Source organism: Castor canadensis, chromosome 7 (genome assembly GCF_047511655.1).
Source record: "Castor canadensis chromosome 7, mCasCan1.hap1v2, whole genome shotgun sequence".
Lineage (NCBI taxonomy): Eukaryota > Metazoa > Chordata > Mammalia > Rodentia > Castoridae > Castor > Castor canadensis.
This window is the reverse complement of record NC_133392.1, coordinates 63,180,757-63,195,805: the sequence shown is the minus strand read 5'-3', so window position 1 is coordinate 63,195,805 and position 15,049 is coordinate 63,180,757. Positions and strand designations below refer to the sequence as shown.

At 37.0% G+C, this 15,049-nt stretch overlaps 1 protein-coding gene across 9 annotated transcripts in view; it reads right to left on the bottom strand.

The window, feature by feature from the left end:
* Fam149b1 (family with sequence similarity 149 member B1) overlaps positions 1 to 15,049 on the bottom strand; it is a 52,528-nt gene that overhangs the window by 24,125 nt on the left and 13,354 nt on the right. For 8 of the 9 annotated variants that reach the window (XR_012449747.1, XM_074079148.1, XM_074079141.1 and 5 more), the window contains 3 exons: positions 4,637 to 4,779; positions 3,480 to 3,596; positions 900 to 1,067 (listed from right to left, as the gene is read on the bottom strand). Coding sequence is in view for 8 of the 9 variants with exons in the window: in XM_074079148.1 (XP_073935249.1) it covers positions 900 to 1,067; positions 3,480 to 3,596; positions 4,637 to 4,779 (428 nt within the window). In the remaining variant the exon portion in view is untranslated. Of the gene's footprint in view, positions 1 to 899; positions 1,068 to 3,479; positions 3,597 to 4,636; positions 4,799 to 15,049 lie in introns of all 9 variants that reach the window. The other variant, XM_074079144.1, reaches the window with a different exon arrangement.

Below are 15,049 nucleotides of genomic sequence, written 5' to 3'. Positions count from 1 at the left end.
GAGTGTCTGGACAACCAAGTGAACCTACTTCGGATTCTCTTGTCACAGGGGTTAGCTAAGTGGTGTGAAGTATGGAGGTCTGCCTGTGGTTAGCTGGCTCTGGGACTGTGTCCGCATGAGTGAATATGGGGTGGGAAACATGATGGAAAGGAAAAGAGGTCCAGATTCATGTGACCCAACACTATCTAGACCTAACCATGCAGCCTAAAATGAAATTCTCCCTTCCAGATGTGCTGCTGTGACTGTCCATTCTGGAACTTTTAAAGGCATAGGAAGAATAGGTTAAGAGCTTAACACTTCAGAATAGGAGCATGGAATAGTGAAAAAAGCACTGGATTTAGAATCAGATGAATAGGTTTTGGTTTTTAGCTCTACCTCAGACAAACCATTTAACCATTCTGATTTTTACTATCCTGTAAGAAAGGTAAGTAACATCTATGTCACAGGACTACTGTCAGAATACAGTAAGAATAGACATGAATAAGCATTATTAATTATAAAGTCTGTGTCAAGCATGAGGTTTTATATCAACTGTATACCTTTTTCAAACAGGATTTATATAAGCAAAGTTTACTTCTTCAACTGTTCTTTGAAAATGTTTCAGTTTCTACTGTTGATAATTTGCAAAAGGGTAGAATCAAGTTATGAAGAGAAATAATTAACTCATTTAAAAATCTAATCTCAGGAACAGGCAAATGATATGTGAAGGAAGAAAATACACAAGGAAGCCTACTTTGTGAAAGCATTAAGAAACAAACTCTGGATACCTGAGCTAATCAAAAATAATTAACAGACTGTCATAGATCAGTTATAAGTAACACTGATAGCATAGTTTAGAAAAAATGTATATTGATACGCAAAACAGAAGGGGAATAATAAGCTCAAAAAACAATACTCACATATCTGTGTGGTCGAAAGCTAGGTATTCTTCAATTATTCCTTCTGAGAAGATGATACAGTCTTCCTCTTCCCTTTCCATACCACTCAAGCCAGGGGATTTGGCAATAGAAGATGCTTTACAAGAATAAGAAGATGAAAAATGTAACTTCTTTCCCCTTATACCGAATCTGAGAGAAGGAAAAAGAGCAAATATTAAGCACAATATAATCAGTCCTCACAACAACAATCACATGACTTTTGTCTCAACACCTACACACATGCACTTGCCCTGGAAAACCTTCTTGGATTATTTCAAGTATTTTATTTGGTTGTGCTGGGGATCAAATTCAGGGTCTTACAAATGTTAGGTAAGCGCTGTGCCACTGAGCTACACCCCCAGCCCTATTCTAAGTCTTAACAACCCATACTTCTCAGAACAGGAAAATTAATACTAGCCATCAACCTATTCTGCTTAGGAACACTGTATACCATCTAATATGGCTGGCTATCTTCTCAACAGCTACATCTATAAAAGAAGTTTTTAAAAGCTAAGAATATTGATGTTCATAATTACATTTTTAAGGTACCTCCACAGGTTATGGGCCTATTTCAACAATCCCATCATTGCTCAAAATGCATGCTCCTTAAGGGGCAGGGATTTTATTAATATTTAAATTTCTCTTTATACTAAGCCATTCTGTAAATATGTGATGAGTCATTCATTTCAACAGGTTTATTTTGGAGAAAGTCAATCAAAAGTGAGCAATACTTTTTTTTTTCATACAGTACTGAGGATTAAACTCAGGGCTTCATGCTTGTTAGGCAAACACTTTACTACTTGAGTCAAGCAAGCCCCCAGTCTTTCTTGCTTTTAGTTTGTTTTACAAATAGGATCTCATGCTAATTTGTTTCATCTAAGTATATGTCTGTGTATAAAGTTACAGAGGATTTTTTTTCTAATCTATGTAAGTAGTTATGGAGAAGTATAAGCCTAGAAAAAGTGGACCCAAATCTGCAGAGGTGGCAGCAAGTAGAAAGAAAAGGAAGGTGTCAGTAGTGTGTTACAGAATGGTGAGTTAGCCAGGCATCCTAAAATAGGCGCACTTACTGCTCAGATTGATTCCTTATTGCTTTGGAGATGAAATCTCTAAGTGGCCCTACTACTTACTATAAAATACGGCACAAAAGATGAGGAAAATATATCCTAAAGACAAGAAATGAGTTATGTAATTTTGGTCAGAGGAAATTAAAAAATAAAGCATTCCTGTGGAGGACATTAGGTTTTAAAATTTTTTAATTTACGTTTAAGGAATAAATTTAATAAAGCTTATTGATGTAATACATGTGGTTTAAGTTTAAACAAAAGAGTGATGGGGAGGCTCTAGTGGTAGAGCACTTGCCTTATATATTTGAGACTGAGTTCAAACCCTCATACTGCAAAAAAGAAATTAAAAAGAAAGCCAGCAGCTTGACTTAAAATCACCTGGAGAAAAGCAAACAAACTCTACTCTCTGACAGAACAGATTCCAGACCCTGGCTGGCCTAAAAAAAGTCACATTTTACTTTGTAGTCTGGTGAGGTTACCAAAAGCCCAAAAGGCACCAAAAGTAATTTCTCTACTATAACTTTGGAAGGCATCAAAAAGCAAAACTAGTCTTAGGGGAAAGTATGGGATTAATTTTAAAAAGAAAACTATAATATCATATTTTAAAAGACTTAAGTATAAGCATAGGGTAAGAAATAATCCTATTTGGATATTGCCACTGTTAAAAGGGTTTGAGGTGTTCAAAAGATTTAGCCATTTTAAAGTTATTTTGAAATTTAATTCTGTAAAAAGATTAAATTATAATTAACATTTCAAACTTTTAAAAAAATTACTTTCAGTATTTTTTCAAAAAATAATTTGAAGTCTGTTTCTTAGACTCTTAAAGTTTTTTAAAAAAATATTCTGTCTACACATTTATTCTAAGAGTGAATTGCCTGATCTCTGCCTCCTGAGTGGCTAGGATTACAGGCATGAGCCACTGGTGCCCAACTGAAGTATATATATATACTTCCAGAAAATGTTTCAACTTTTTTGAACAGAAAAATTACATGTCAATATAGATATTGATATGGTGATACACACCTATAATCCCAACTACTTGGGAGGTGGGGATCTAGAGGCTTATGGTTTGGGGCCACCCTAGGCTTTGGTCAGTGAGACCCCCATCTCGACAGACAAGATGGGGGTGGTACATTCCTTAATCCCAACTACAAGGGCAGTATAGTTAGGAGAATCATGGTCTGATTCTAACTAAAGCAAAAAGGGACTGAGGGTGTGTTCAAGTGGTAGGGCACCTGCCTAGCAGGCTTGGGGCCCTGACTTCAAACCCCAGTATCATTAAAAAAATTATATAACAAAATTTTAATATACACAAAGACTATTCAGAGTCTTATGGAATAGTCTGTGTTTACTAAATATCCATAAGTAAAAAGATGAAAAAGTAAATAAATAAATACTCATAAGTAGAAAGAAGTATCTTAGACCCTTAGTTCAGATGGCAGAAAAAATAGTTGCATACTAGGATACTGAAGTAATTACATCATAAAATACTTACATAGTAGAATCTCTTTCTTGAGGCAAGGTTGCTTCATGTGAAGCTGAAATAGCAGAAGGGGATCTAGGATACAACCCATAACCTTCACTTGTAGTGATTATCTGCTTACCCAGAACCCTTCAAAATGAAAAAACACAAACACAACTAAGCAAGTACATGCACTTGGCATACATACAAAATCTGGGCATTTATGAAATAAATTTTATGGCTGTACATAGAAGCCCCATACACACTTAATCTGATACTGGTTAAGAATGTTTCTTGAGAGAGAATGTAAATCTTTACCATAGATATGTAAAAGAAACCCAAAAGAAAGTGAGCAAACACCCTTTATTCTCTACAAAAATCTGCTTAAAATCAGCCAAAATGGATGAAGGCCCAGGCAAACTGGTGAAAACTATGAGTGATTTTTTTTTTTGAGTATTATGTGTCTTTTTTTTTTCTTTTATAGAACTCAGGGTTTTGTATTTGCAAAGCAGGCACTCTACTGTTTGAGCCATACCTCCAGTTCATTTCGGTCTGGTTATTTTTGGAGATGGGATCTTAGCTGGCCTCAATCCTTGATCCTCCTGTTTTTACCCTTACAGATGTAAGCCACTGGCACCCAGCTGCATGATATTCTTAAGAACTGAAGCCTTATGAACTTAAAGTATGCATAGAAAGTGATTCCTCAGGGAAGTTCCTGAATAGCCAGTGTCCACTTTCAAGAATATGTAAGAATTTAATTGCAACAGTAGTGTAAACAAATAATTTTCTCACCATCTTGTTCAAAAGAAGGGTTCTCTGGACAAACCAGATACCCAGATATTAGGGTATTAGACACCAGAAATAGTTTTACTCAATTAGGATTGCATGTTGGTGGTTATGAAAACTAAGTTTTCTCTCAGCTAAGGCTTTATACCACATGGTCTTATTTACATTCATTTAAAATCACACTCATTAAAACACATGCTCCAGGGCTGGCAGAGTGACACAGTGATAGAGGACTTGCCTAGCAAGTGTGAAACAGACCCTGAGTTCAACTCCAGTCCTAAAAAGCAAAGAAACATCAACAAAAACATGCCCATAAAGACTTCAGGATACAAGCATTTTTGGACATCCACTTTTTAAATTTTAGTCTTAGCTATGAATAGAAGTCAACATTACAGCTTTAATACCTGAGGTGAGGAAAACTAGATGTCCACTGTTGGCACTCTTCCTGTAGGCTCTGTATACGCACATTCAACTTCTGTTCGTACAAGAGCTCATCAATGGCTGTGAACATTGCCTGGACTTTTTCAGTGGCATTTTGATCAAGTTCCTGGAAGAAAATACACCCCCTAGTATTCAGGTAAGCTTTACCCTCAGTTAAGAATATGCATGAAGATTGAAAGCAATCACATTTAGCTTTGTTTTAAATATTTAGTCCATTTGAAATATTGTGTGTACATGAAAGAACAGTTAAATTAGGGAGCTTCCAGAGCTCATAGAATTTTCAGGTATCATTTCTATCCTACCCAAAGAAAATTTACAGAAATATTTAGTTTTTAGAAGTAACATTCTCTTCCTCATATAAACACTGTATTTATTATAAATACTTTGAAAAATACAGAAAAGTATAAAGAAAAATAAGCATTAGCTACTATCAAAGTTAATGATTGTCACTTTATTGTTACTTTGGGAGTGATAATGAAGTTTGAACTCAGGGGCTTATACTTGCTAGGCAGGCACTCTGTCATTTGAACCACAACTCAGTCCTTATTGCTTTAGTTATTTTTCAAATAGATTCTTATTTTTTTTGCCTGGGCCAGCCTGGATGGCAATCCTCCTATTTATGACTCTCATATAGCTTGGATGACAAGTACATATCACCATACCTAGCTTATTGGTTGACATGGGATCTCAATAACTTTTTGCCTGGGTGGGCCTTGAACAATCTCTGCTTCCCAAGTAGCTGGCATTACAGATGTGAGCCACCACACCCTCCTCCTCCTCATTTATTATTATTATTATTGGTGGTAGTAGGGATTGAACTCAGGGTCTTGCACTTGCTAGGCAAGTGCTCTACCACTTGAACCACTTTGCTGTTACTGTTTTTAAGAGGCAGGTCTTGCTTTGTTGTCCAGCCTGGCCGCAAACTCCTGGGCTTAAGTGATCCTCCTGCCTCAGCTTTCTGATCAGCTGGAATTACAGACACGTATAACTAGGCCTGGCCTTGACAGCTAATTTCAGTATAGTTGCTTGGTTTCAATATTTTTAGAGTAAAATACAGACAGACAGATCTGTATGTATTACTTGTATATTCTGCAAATACAAAGTATTTTGTTTGACAATTTATGTTATATCCTTGCCCCTGTAATCCATCCTTTAAAGTAAGTCAGAGGGATGGCTATAAAATGCAGATCTGATCATGTTACCTGATTACCTGTTACCTTTTACTATATGTATGTAGCCTTTATATCCACTAGAAGAAAAGTTATACCTTGTTTTAAAAGTACTTCTTTTACTTAAAAGAACTATGTATTTCCACTCTAAGAATGAAAGTCAGCTTCTTACCTTTGGAAAATATTTTTAAAAAAATTCTGTCCTATACTTAATATACTTTTCTAAAATGTCTTTCTTCAATCTATATATATATGTATATATATCCATATATATATGCAGCTTTCATATATATATATATATATATGCATCTTTCCTATTTTTTCTAAACTTCCATTAGAACTATATTGCTGTTTCTTAATCCATCTTCCATGTCTCTTAACAACTCCATTTCTCAGTCTTTAGCTCTCTAGTTCTAGGTGATTTTTTTTTTTTAGTTGTATCATTTAGTTTACTACTATTCTGTTTCACTGGGTCCACTTTACGTTATCTGTTGAGATACTTCAAATACTATTCATTTCCAAGAGTTTTAATTGGTTCTGCATATCTGCCTGTTCTTAAATTAAAATCTCTACTTACTTTGTTTTGAAACATCCAATGATTTTAATAAATACTATCATGGCCTTTAACTCTTTGAATTAACTGTATTAGGGAGTATATACAATAAACTCATTTTGAGTGAACAACACAATAAGATTTGAAAAAATGTATTTACCCAAGTAACTAAACTTTCCTTCCAGACAGAGAACAGTTTTCCCTACATTCCCTGTAGTCAAATTCTCCCAAAACACCCCAGAGCAGAAAACCACTGACCTTATTTTCATCACTAGAAGTTAGTTCTGTCTGTTCTAGAATTTCATATAAATCGGGTTGTGAGTGATGTGTGACTGGCTCTCTTCGCTCAGGAGAATGTTTCTGAAGTTCATTCATGTTGTTGTTACTCATACTGTACAGCTGAGAAATATTTCAGACTATGCTTCAATTTGTTTACCCATTCTCCTGTTAAAGGGCATTTCCATTATTTCCAGTATTTGCTATTATGAATAAAGCTGATGTGAACAAGTCTTTTTCTGGACATGTTTTCAGTTTTTTAGATAAATACCTAGTAGTGGAGTTTACTGGCATATAAGAAGTGTATATTTAATGATAAAATAAATTACTATTTTGTAGAGTACATGAATATACAATTTAGCACTTTCAGCAGCAATATGTGAGCATTAAACTTACTCCACATCTTTTCCAATACTAGGTACTGTCAAGGTTTTTGTTTTTTTGTTTTTGGTGCTAGGGATTGAACCTAGGGCATTGTGCATACTAAGATAAACACTCTCCTACTGAGCTATACTCCAACCCTTTTTCTTTCTTTTTTTTTGGCAGTACTGGGGTTTGAACTCAGGGCTTCGCACTTGGTAGGCAGGTGTTCTAGCACTTGAGGCACTCCACTAGCCCTTTTTTTTTATTTTGAGACAGGGCCTTGGATCATAATCCTCCTATTTCTGCATGGGACTACAGGTATGTATCACCATTTCTGGCTCATTTGTTGAGCTGGGGTTTTACTAACTTTTTGCCCAGTCTGGTGTCAAACCTTGATCTTCCTGATCTCCACCTCCTAAGTAGGTAGGATTACAGGTGTGACCCACCACATCTCACCTGCTTTTAGTAGTATTTCTTCTCAAAGTTTATTTTGTCTGAGTTCATATACAAATAGTGCTGACATTTGCCCTGGTTTGTAGTTTCTGGATGCCCTATAGCTTCTCTACTTGCATGCCTGACTCATGATCAGCCAGGGATGTGTGGAAATCTTGCCCCCTTCTCTGGTCTTTTCTACCTGGATGTGAAAAGAGTTTATCAAGGGCCCCCTAGAACCAGCTTATTTCCCACAACTCTTTGATGAACTTCTAGATAAGCTGCCTATCCACCATCTGTCCCAGCCAGGACTGAAGCCTCAGTTTGCTATTGCTGCTGACATACTGTTGGGCACAGTTGAGCAGAGCAGGCTCTGCTCCAGACATACTGAGCACTCTCTGGCAGTGAAGCCACTAGCTTTCACAGCTTCTCTCTCTGTCATAGAACACTCACTGTTCTTAACCCCAAACCATGTTATTCATTTTCATGAATAACAGCCTCTTTACTTGTAAGCTTTTGGCCAATTTTTGGAGCCCTTCAATAGCTGCATTTGACTACTTTAATCTAGTTGTGTTGTTGCTTTTAGGGAAGAGGATTTGCTAAGCTACTAAACTCTGATACCCTAAAGTCATACTTCATAGTTCTCTGTTATTTTAGTATCAGGTTTTAGTATCAAGATTAGGTTGACCTCATAAAATGAGTTGAGAAGTATTCTTTGTGTTTTTTTGGAAAAAGCTTGTGAGATTGGTATTTCTTCCATAAATGGATAGAACTCATCAGGACCTAAAGCTGTCTTTATGTGAGAACTGTTTGATTTAATTCCTTTAATAATTTTATAAAAATTCACAAATGTAATAACCTTATAAAAGTATAATTCCATTTATAGTCAATCATTCTTTGAGCTACATGTACTTCTAAATGCCCCATCTTAATATATCTTATACATGTTGGAACAGAATGGAGCCATTCACATGGGGAGTAGGCAGCCCACACAGGATGTCAGAGCAAAGAAGGTATCTAAAGAGAGGTCATCAAAAGGAAATAATAATCATCAATCTGTACGCACCCAATGTCAACGCACCCAATTTCATCAAACATACCCTGAAAGACCTAAAAGCATATATAAACGCCAACACAGTGGTTGTGGGAGACTTTAACACTCCATTATCATCAACAGATAGGTCATCCAAACAAAAACTCAATAAAGAAATCCAAGATCTAAAATATGCAATAGATCAAGTGGACCTAGTAGATGTCTACAGAACATTTCATCCAACCTCTACACAATATACATTCTTCTCAGCAGCCCATGGAACCTTCTCCAAAATAGATCATATCCTAGGGCACAAAGCAAGTCTCAGCAAATATAAGAAAATAGAAATAATACCATGCATACTATCTGACCACAATGCAGTAAAAGTAGAACTCAACAACAAAAGTAAAGACAAAAAACATGCAAACAGCTGGAAACTAAATAACTCATTACTTAATGAAGAATGGATCATCGATGCAATAAAAGAGGAAATTAAAATGTTCCTGGAAGTCAATGAAAATGAAAACACAACCTACCGTAACCTATGGGACACAGCTAAGGCAGTCTTGAGAGGAAAGTTTATAGCCATGAGTGCATATATTAAAAAGATTGAAAGATCCCAAATCAATGACCTAATGATACATCTCAAACTCCTAGAAAAACAAGAACAAGCAAATCCCAAAACAAATAGAAGGAGAGAAATAATAAAAATAAGAGCTGAAATCAACGAAATAGAAACCAAAAAAACCATACAAAGAATTAATGAAACAAAAAGTTGGTTCTTTGAAAAAATAAACAAGATCGATAGACCCCTGGCAAACCTGACTAAAATGAGGAGAGAAAAAACCCAAATTAGTAGAATCAGGAATGCAAAAGGGGAGATAACAACAAACACCATGGAAGTCCAGGAAATCATCAGAGACTACTTTGAGAACCTATATTCAAATAAATTTGAAAATCTAAAAGAAATGGACAGATTTCTAGATACATATGATCATCCAAAACTGAACCAAGAGGAAATTAATCACCTGAATAGACCTATAACACAAAATGAAATTGAAGCAGCAATCAAGAGTCTCCCCAAAAAGAAAAGTCCAGGACCTGATGGATTCTCTGCTGAATTCTATCAGACCTTTAAAGAAGAACTGATACCAACCCTCCTTAAACTGTTCCATGAAATAGAAAGGGAAGGAAAACTGCCAAACACATTTTATGAAGCCAGTATTACACTTATCCCAAAACCAGGCAAAGACACCTCCAAAAAGGAGAACTATAGGCCAATCTCCTTAATGAACATTGATGCAAAAATCCTCAACAAAATAATGGCAAATCGAATTCAGCAACACATCAAAAAGATTATTCACCACGACCAGGTAGGCTTCATCCCAGGGATGCAGGGGTGGTTCAACATACGAAAATCAATAAACGTAATAAACCACATTAACAGAAGCAAAGACAAAAACCACTTGATCATCTCAATAGATGCAGAAAAAGCCTTTGATAAGATCCAACATCATTTCATGATAAAAGCTCTAAGAAAACTAGGAATAGAAGGAAAGTTCCTCAACATTATAAAAGCTATATATGACGAACCTACAGCCAGCATTATACTTAACGGAGAAAAATTAAAACCATTCCCTCTAAAATCAGGAACCAGACAAGGATGCCCACTATCTCCACTCCTATTCAACATAGTACTGGAATTCCTAGCCAGAGCAATTAGGCAAGAAGAAGGAATAAAAGGAATACAAATAGGTAAAGAAACTGTCAAAATATCCCTATTTGCAGACGACATGATCCTATACCTTAAAGACCCAAAAAACTCTACTCAGAAGCTTCTAGACATCATCAATAGCTATAGCAAAGTAGCAGGATATAAAATCAACATAGAAAAATCATTAGCATTTCTATACACTAACAATGAGCAAACGGAAAAAGAATGTATGAAAACAATTCCATTTACAATAGCCTCAAAAAAAATCAAATACCTAGGTGTAAACCTAACAAAAGATGTGAAAGACCTCTACAAGGAAAACTATACACTTCTGAAGAAAGAGATTGAGGAAGACTATAGAAAGTGGAGAGATCTCCCATGCTCATGGATTGGTAGAATCAACATAGTAAAAATGTCTATACTCCCAAAAGTAATCTACATGTTTAATGCAATTCCCATCAAAATTCCAATGACATTCATCAAAGAGATTGAAAAATCTACTGTTAAATTTATATGGAAAAACAAGAGGCCACGAATAGCCAAGGCAATACTCAGTCAAAAGAACAATGCAGGAGGTATTACAATACCTGACTTCAAACTATATTACAAAGCAATAACAATAAAAACAGCATGGTACTGGCACAAAAACAGACATGAAGACCAGTGGAACAGAATAGAGGATCCAGATATGAAGCCACACAACTATGAGCAACTTATCTTTGACAAAGGAGCTAAAAATATACGATGGAGAAATAGCAGCCTCTTCAACAAAAACTGCTGGGAAAACTGGTTAGCAGTCTGCAAAAAAACTGAAACTAGATCCATGTATATCACCCTATACCAAGATTAACTCAAAATGGATCAAGGATCTTAATATCAGACCCCAAACTCTTAAGTTGATACAAGAAAGAGTAGGAAATACTCTGGAGTTAGTAGGTATAGGTAAGAACTTTCTCAATGAAACCCCAGCAGCACAGCAACTAAGAGATAGCATAGATAAATGGGACCTCATAAAACTAAAAAGCTTCTGTTCATCAAAAGAAATGGTCTCTAAACTGAAGAGAACACCCACAGAGTGGGAGAAAATATTTGCCAATTATACATCAGACAAAGGACTGATAACCAGAATATACAGGGAACTTAAAAAACTAAATTCTCCCAAAACTAATGAACCAATAAAGAAATGGGCATGTGAACTAAACAGAACTTTCTCAAAAGAAGAAATTCAAATGGCCAGAAAACACATGAAAAAATGCTCACCATCTCTAGCAATAAAGGAAATGCAAATTAAAACCACACTAAGATTCCACCTCACCCCTGTTAGAATAGCCATCATCAGCAACACCACCAACAACAGGTGTTGGCGAGGATGTGGGGGAAAAAGGAACCCTCTTACACTGTTGGTAGGAATGTAGACTAGTACAACCACTCTGGAAAAAAATTTGGAGGCTACTTAAAAAGCTAGACATCGATCTACCATTTGATCCAGCAATACCACTCTTGGGGATATACCCAAAAGACTGTTACTCCAGAGGCACCTGCACATCCATGTTTATTGCGGCACTATTCACAATAGCCAAGTTATGGAAACAGCCAAGATGCCCCAGCACTGACGAATGGATTAAGAAAATGTGGTATCTATACACAATGGAATTTTATGCAGTCATGAAGAAGAACGAAATGTTATCATTCGCTGGTAAATGGATGGAATTGGAGAACATCATTCTGAGTGAGGTTAGCCTGGCTCAAAAAACCAAAAATCGTATGTTCTCCCTCATATGTGGACATTAGATCAAGGGCAAACACAACAAGGGGATTGGACTATGAGCACATGATAAAAGCGAGAGCACACAAGGGAGGGGTGAGGATAGGTAAGACACCTAAAAAACTAGCTAGCATTTGTTGCCCTTAATGCAGAGAAACTAAAGCAGATACCTTAAAGCAACTGAGGCCAATAGGAAAAGGGGACCAGGTACTAGAGAAAAGGTTAGATCAAAAAGAATTAACCTAGAAGGTAACACCCACGCACAGGAAATCAATGTGAGTCAATGCCCTGTATAGCTATCTTTATCTCAACCAGCAAAACCCCTTGTTCCTTCCTATTATTGCTTATACTCTCTCTACAACAAAATTAGAGATAAGGGCAAAATAGTTTCTGCTGGGTATTGAGGGGGGGAGCGGGAGGGGGTGGAGTGGGTGGTAAGGGAAGGGGTGGGGGCAGGGGGGAGAAATAAACCAAGCCTTGTATGCACATATGAATAATAAAAGAAAAATGAAAAAAAATAAATAAATAAAGAGAGGTCATGCCAGCATGAGTGTCTGATTTTGGGCAAGATGAGAACATCCAGGGGGTAGGAGGATGCAGGAAGAAATGAAAAAGGCATCTGCAGAAGGTAGGAGACAGTGGTAACAGTTTATAAGCCCCATCTTAATATATCTTATACATGTAACATACTTTATATATTCATATATATATTGAATACAAAGGTTTTTTTACTATAATCAATTATATTTTAAAAATCATATAAAAATAATAGATACTGACATTTATCCATTTATTTATAAGGTTTCTGATGTTCTTTTCTCTACCCTAGAGATTTCAACTGCTTCATCTGCCCTGAACTCTTGATCTCAGCTCCTCAGCACAGTTGGGATCATTATTGCTTTTTCTTCTGGGCAGAGAGCCAGGGGAAAATGTGTAGAAAGATGGACTAATGGAGGAGCCGAAGAGGGGTGAGGGGCCCAGAGAAGTGTCAAAGTGGTGTTTTGGTTACTTTGGCAATGTAACAAATTACTCCAAAACAGCAAGGTTATACGGGCAAGGAATTTGTATAGATAACAGCTCCAGAATGTGCTGGGCCTCAGTCAACACACTTGATGGCTGGGAGCTAAAATCATCTGAATGCTCATTTACTCACAAATCTGACAACTGGGCCTTAATTTCTCTCCATAAAGACTTCCATGTGGTCTGAACTTCCTCGCTACATGGTGGGTAGATTCTGAGTTCTACCACTGAGAGAGAAGAAGAGGAAAGGAGAGGAGAGGAGAGGAGAGGAGAAAGGAGAAGGGAGAAGGGAGAAGGGAGAAGGGAGAACACGCCAGGCAGAAGCTGCATTGCTTCTAACTCCTAGAAAGTCACTTTGTAGAACACATGTTTCACTGTGTTCTATTGAGTGAGGCAGTTAAAAGGGCCACCCATGTTCAAGGAGAAAACACCTAGACCCTAACTTTCAATGTAGAAGTAGCAATATCTGTAGAAAAAAATAAATAAACCATGTGAGATGGGGTACATACTGGCCTGACTTTTGAAAGTGCAGTCTACCACAGTAGGTGTTTGCACAGGGAAATAGGTCATTGCAGGGTGCTGGAGCACAAGTAAGATGAGGAAGATGTTCATGTGGGAGGCCAGCCAGCTTGAATGTTGGAACAGAATGGAGTCAAGAAGGCTACCATGTGGGGAGTAGGCAACCCACACAGGATGTCAGAGCAAAGAAGGTATCTAAAGAGAGGTCATGCCAGCATGAGTGTGATTTTGAGCAGGATGAGAACATCCGTGACTAGGAGGATGCAAGGAGAAGTGAAAAAGGCATTTGTAGAAGGTAGGAGATAGTGGTAACAGTGGGAAATTTATTGAATTCAGGGGGATTAATCAAACATGTAAATGTATTAAGTGAGATCCAGATTTCTCACTGTGAAGAGAAAGAAGCTACAAATACAAAAAGGAGAAGAAAATTAGCATCAGTCTTGTAGTGTGAGACTGGAATAGGAGGAATACATGTATTCTCTAGCTCCGTCCACTGACTGGAGCTGGAAGTCAGTGACCCCTTAAGAGCAATGAGCATATCTTGCACCCAAATCTTGGCTTTTAGATACCACACTCCACTAAAAAGAAGCAGGGCTCCTCAGAGAAGAGGCTAGTTCCAAAGCTGGGGTCAAGAGAATACAAAGTAAGCCTGGAATATCTTATGCTAAAAAGTAAGCACATGGGAACATGCCAAAGTGACACAGAGGCCAGCTTAAAAGGCTTTCACTGGTCAAGTCTGGGATAATTTGAACTTCAAGATAAATAATGATAATGATGTATAACTAATTGATTAAAATAGGAATTCATGGGTCCACATTGATGTAAGTAAATGAATAAATTGAAAGTATGAGAACTGGGAGAATGGCTCAAGTGGTAGAGTACCTGCCTAGCAATGAGAGATCCTAAATTCAAACCCCAATACCACCACAAAAAAAAAATTGATGAGGAATGTATAGCAACATAATTTCAAAGTACCTCTTCATAAAATGCCTTTAAATGCAAAGGAAAAAAAAAGAGCAATTAAATTGGAAGATACCCCCTTAATTAAGAGACCAAAATGAACACCATCAACAATGAGATAAATGAATGGGTAGGTGTGTTGGTACACATTTGTAAACTTCAACTACTCAGGAGATGAAGATAGAAGAATCATGGTTCAAGCCAGTGCAAGCAAAAATTAGTGAAACCCTAATTCAAAAACAAGATGCATGTGGTGGTACACACCTGAAATCCTAGCTACTTGGGAGACAGAAATAGGACTGAGGTCTGAGGCTGACTAAAGCAAAAGAGTAAGACCCTATCTGCAAACTAAAAGAAAAAGAACTGGGGTGTGGGTCATGTAGTAGAATGTTTGCCTAGCAAGTGAAAGGCCCTAAGTTCAAACCTCAGGGCCACAAAAAGAGATGGGGGTGGGGGGAAGACAGAAAGACAGAGAGAGAGTGAAAAATGGAATTGTGTATCACGCACTAGAATGCAATAAAAATATTCTCAGATGGGAGGCATGGCTCAAATGATAGAGCTCCTTTGCAAGC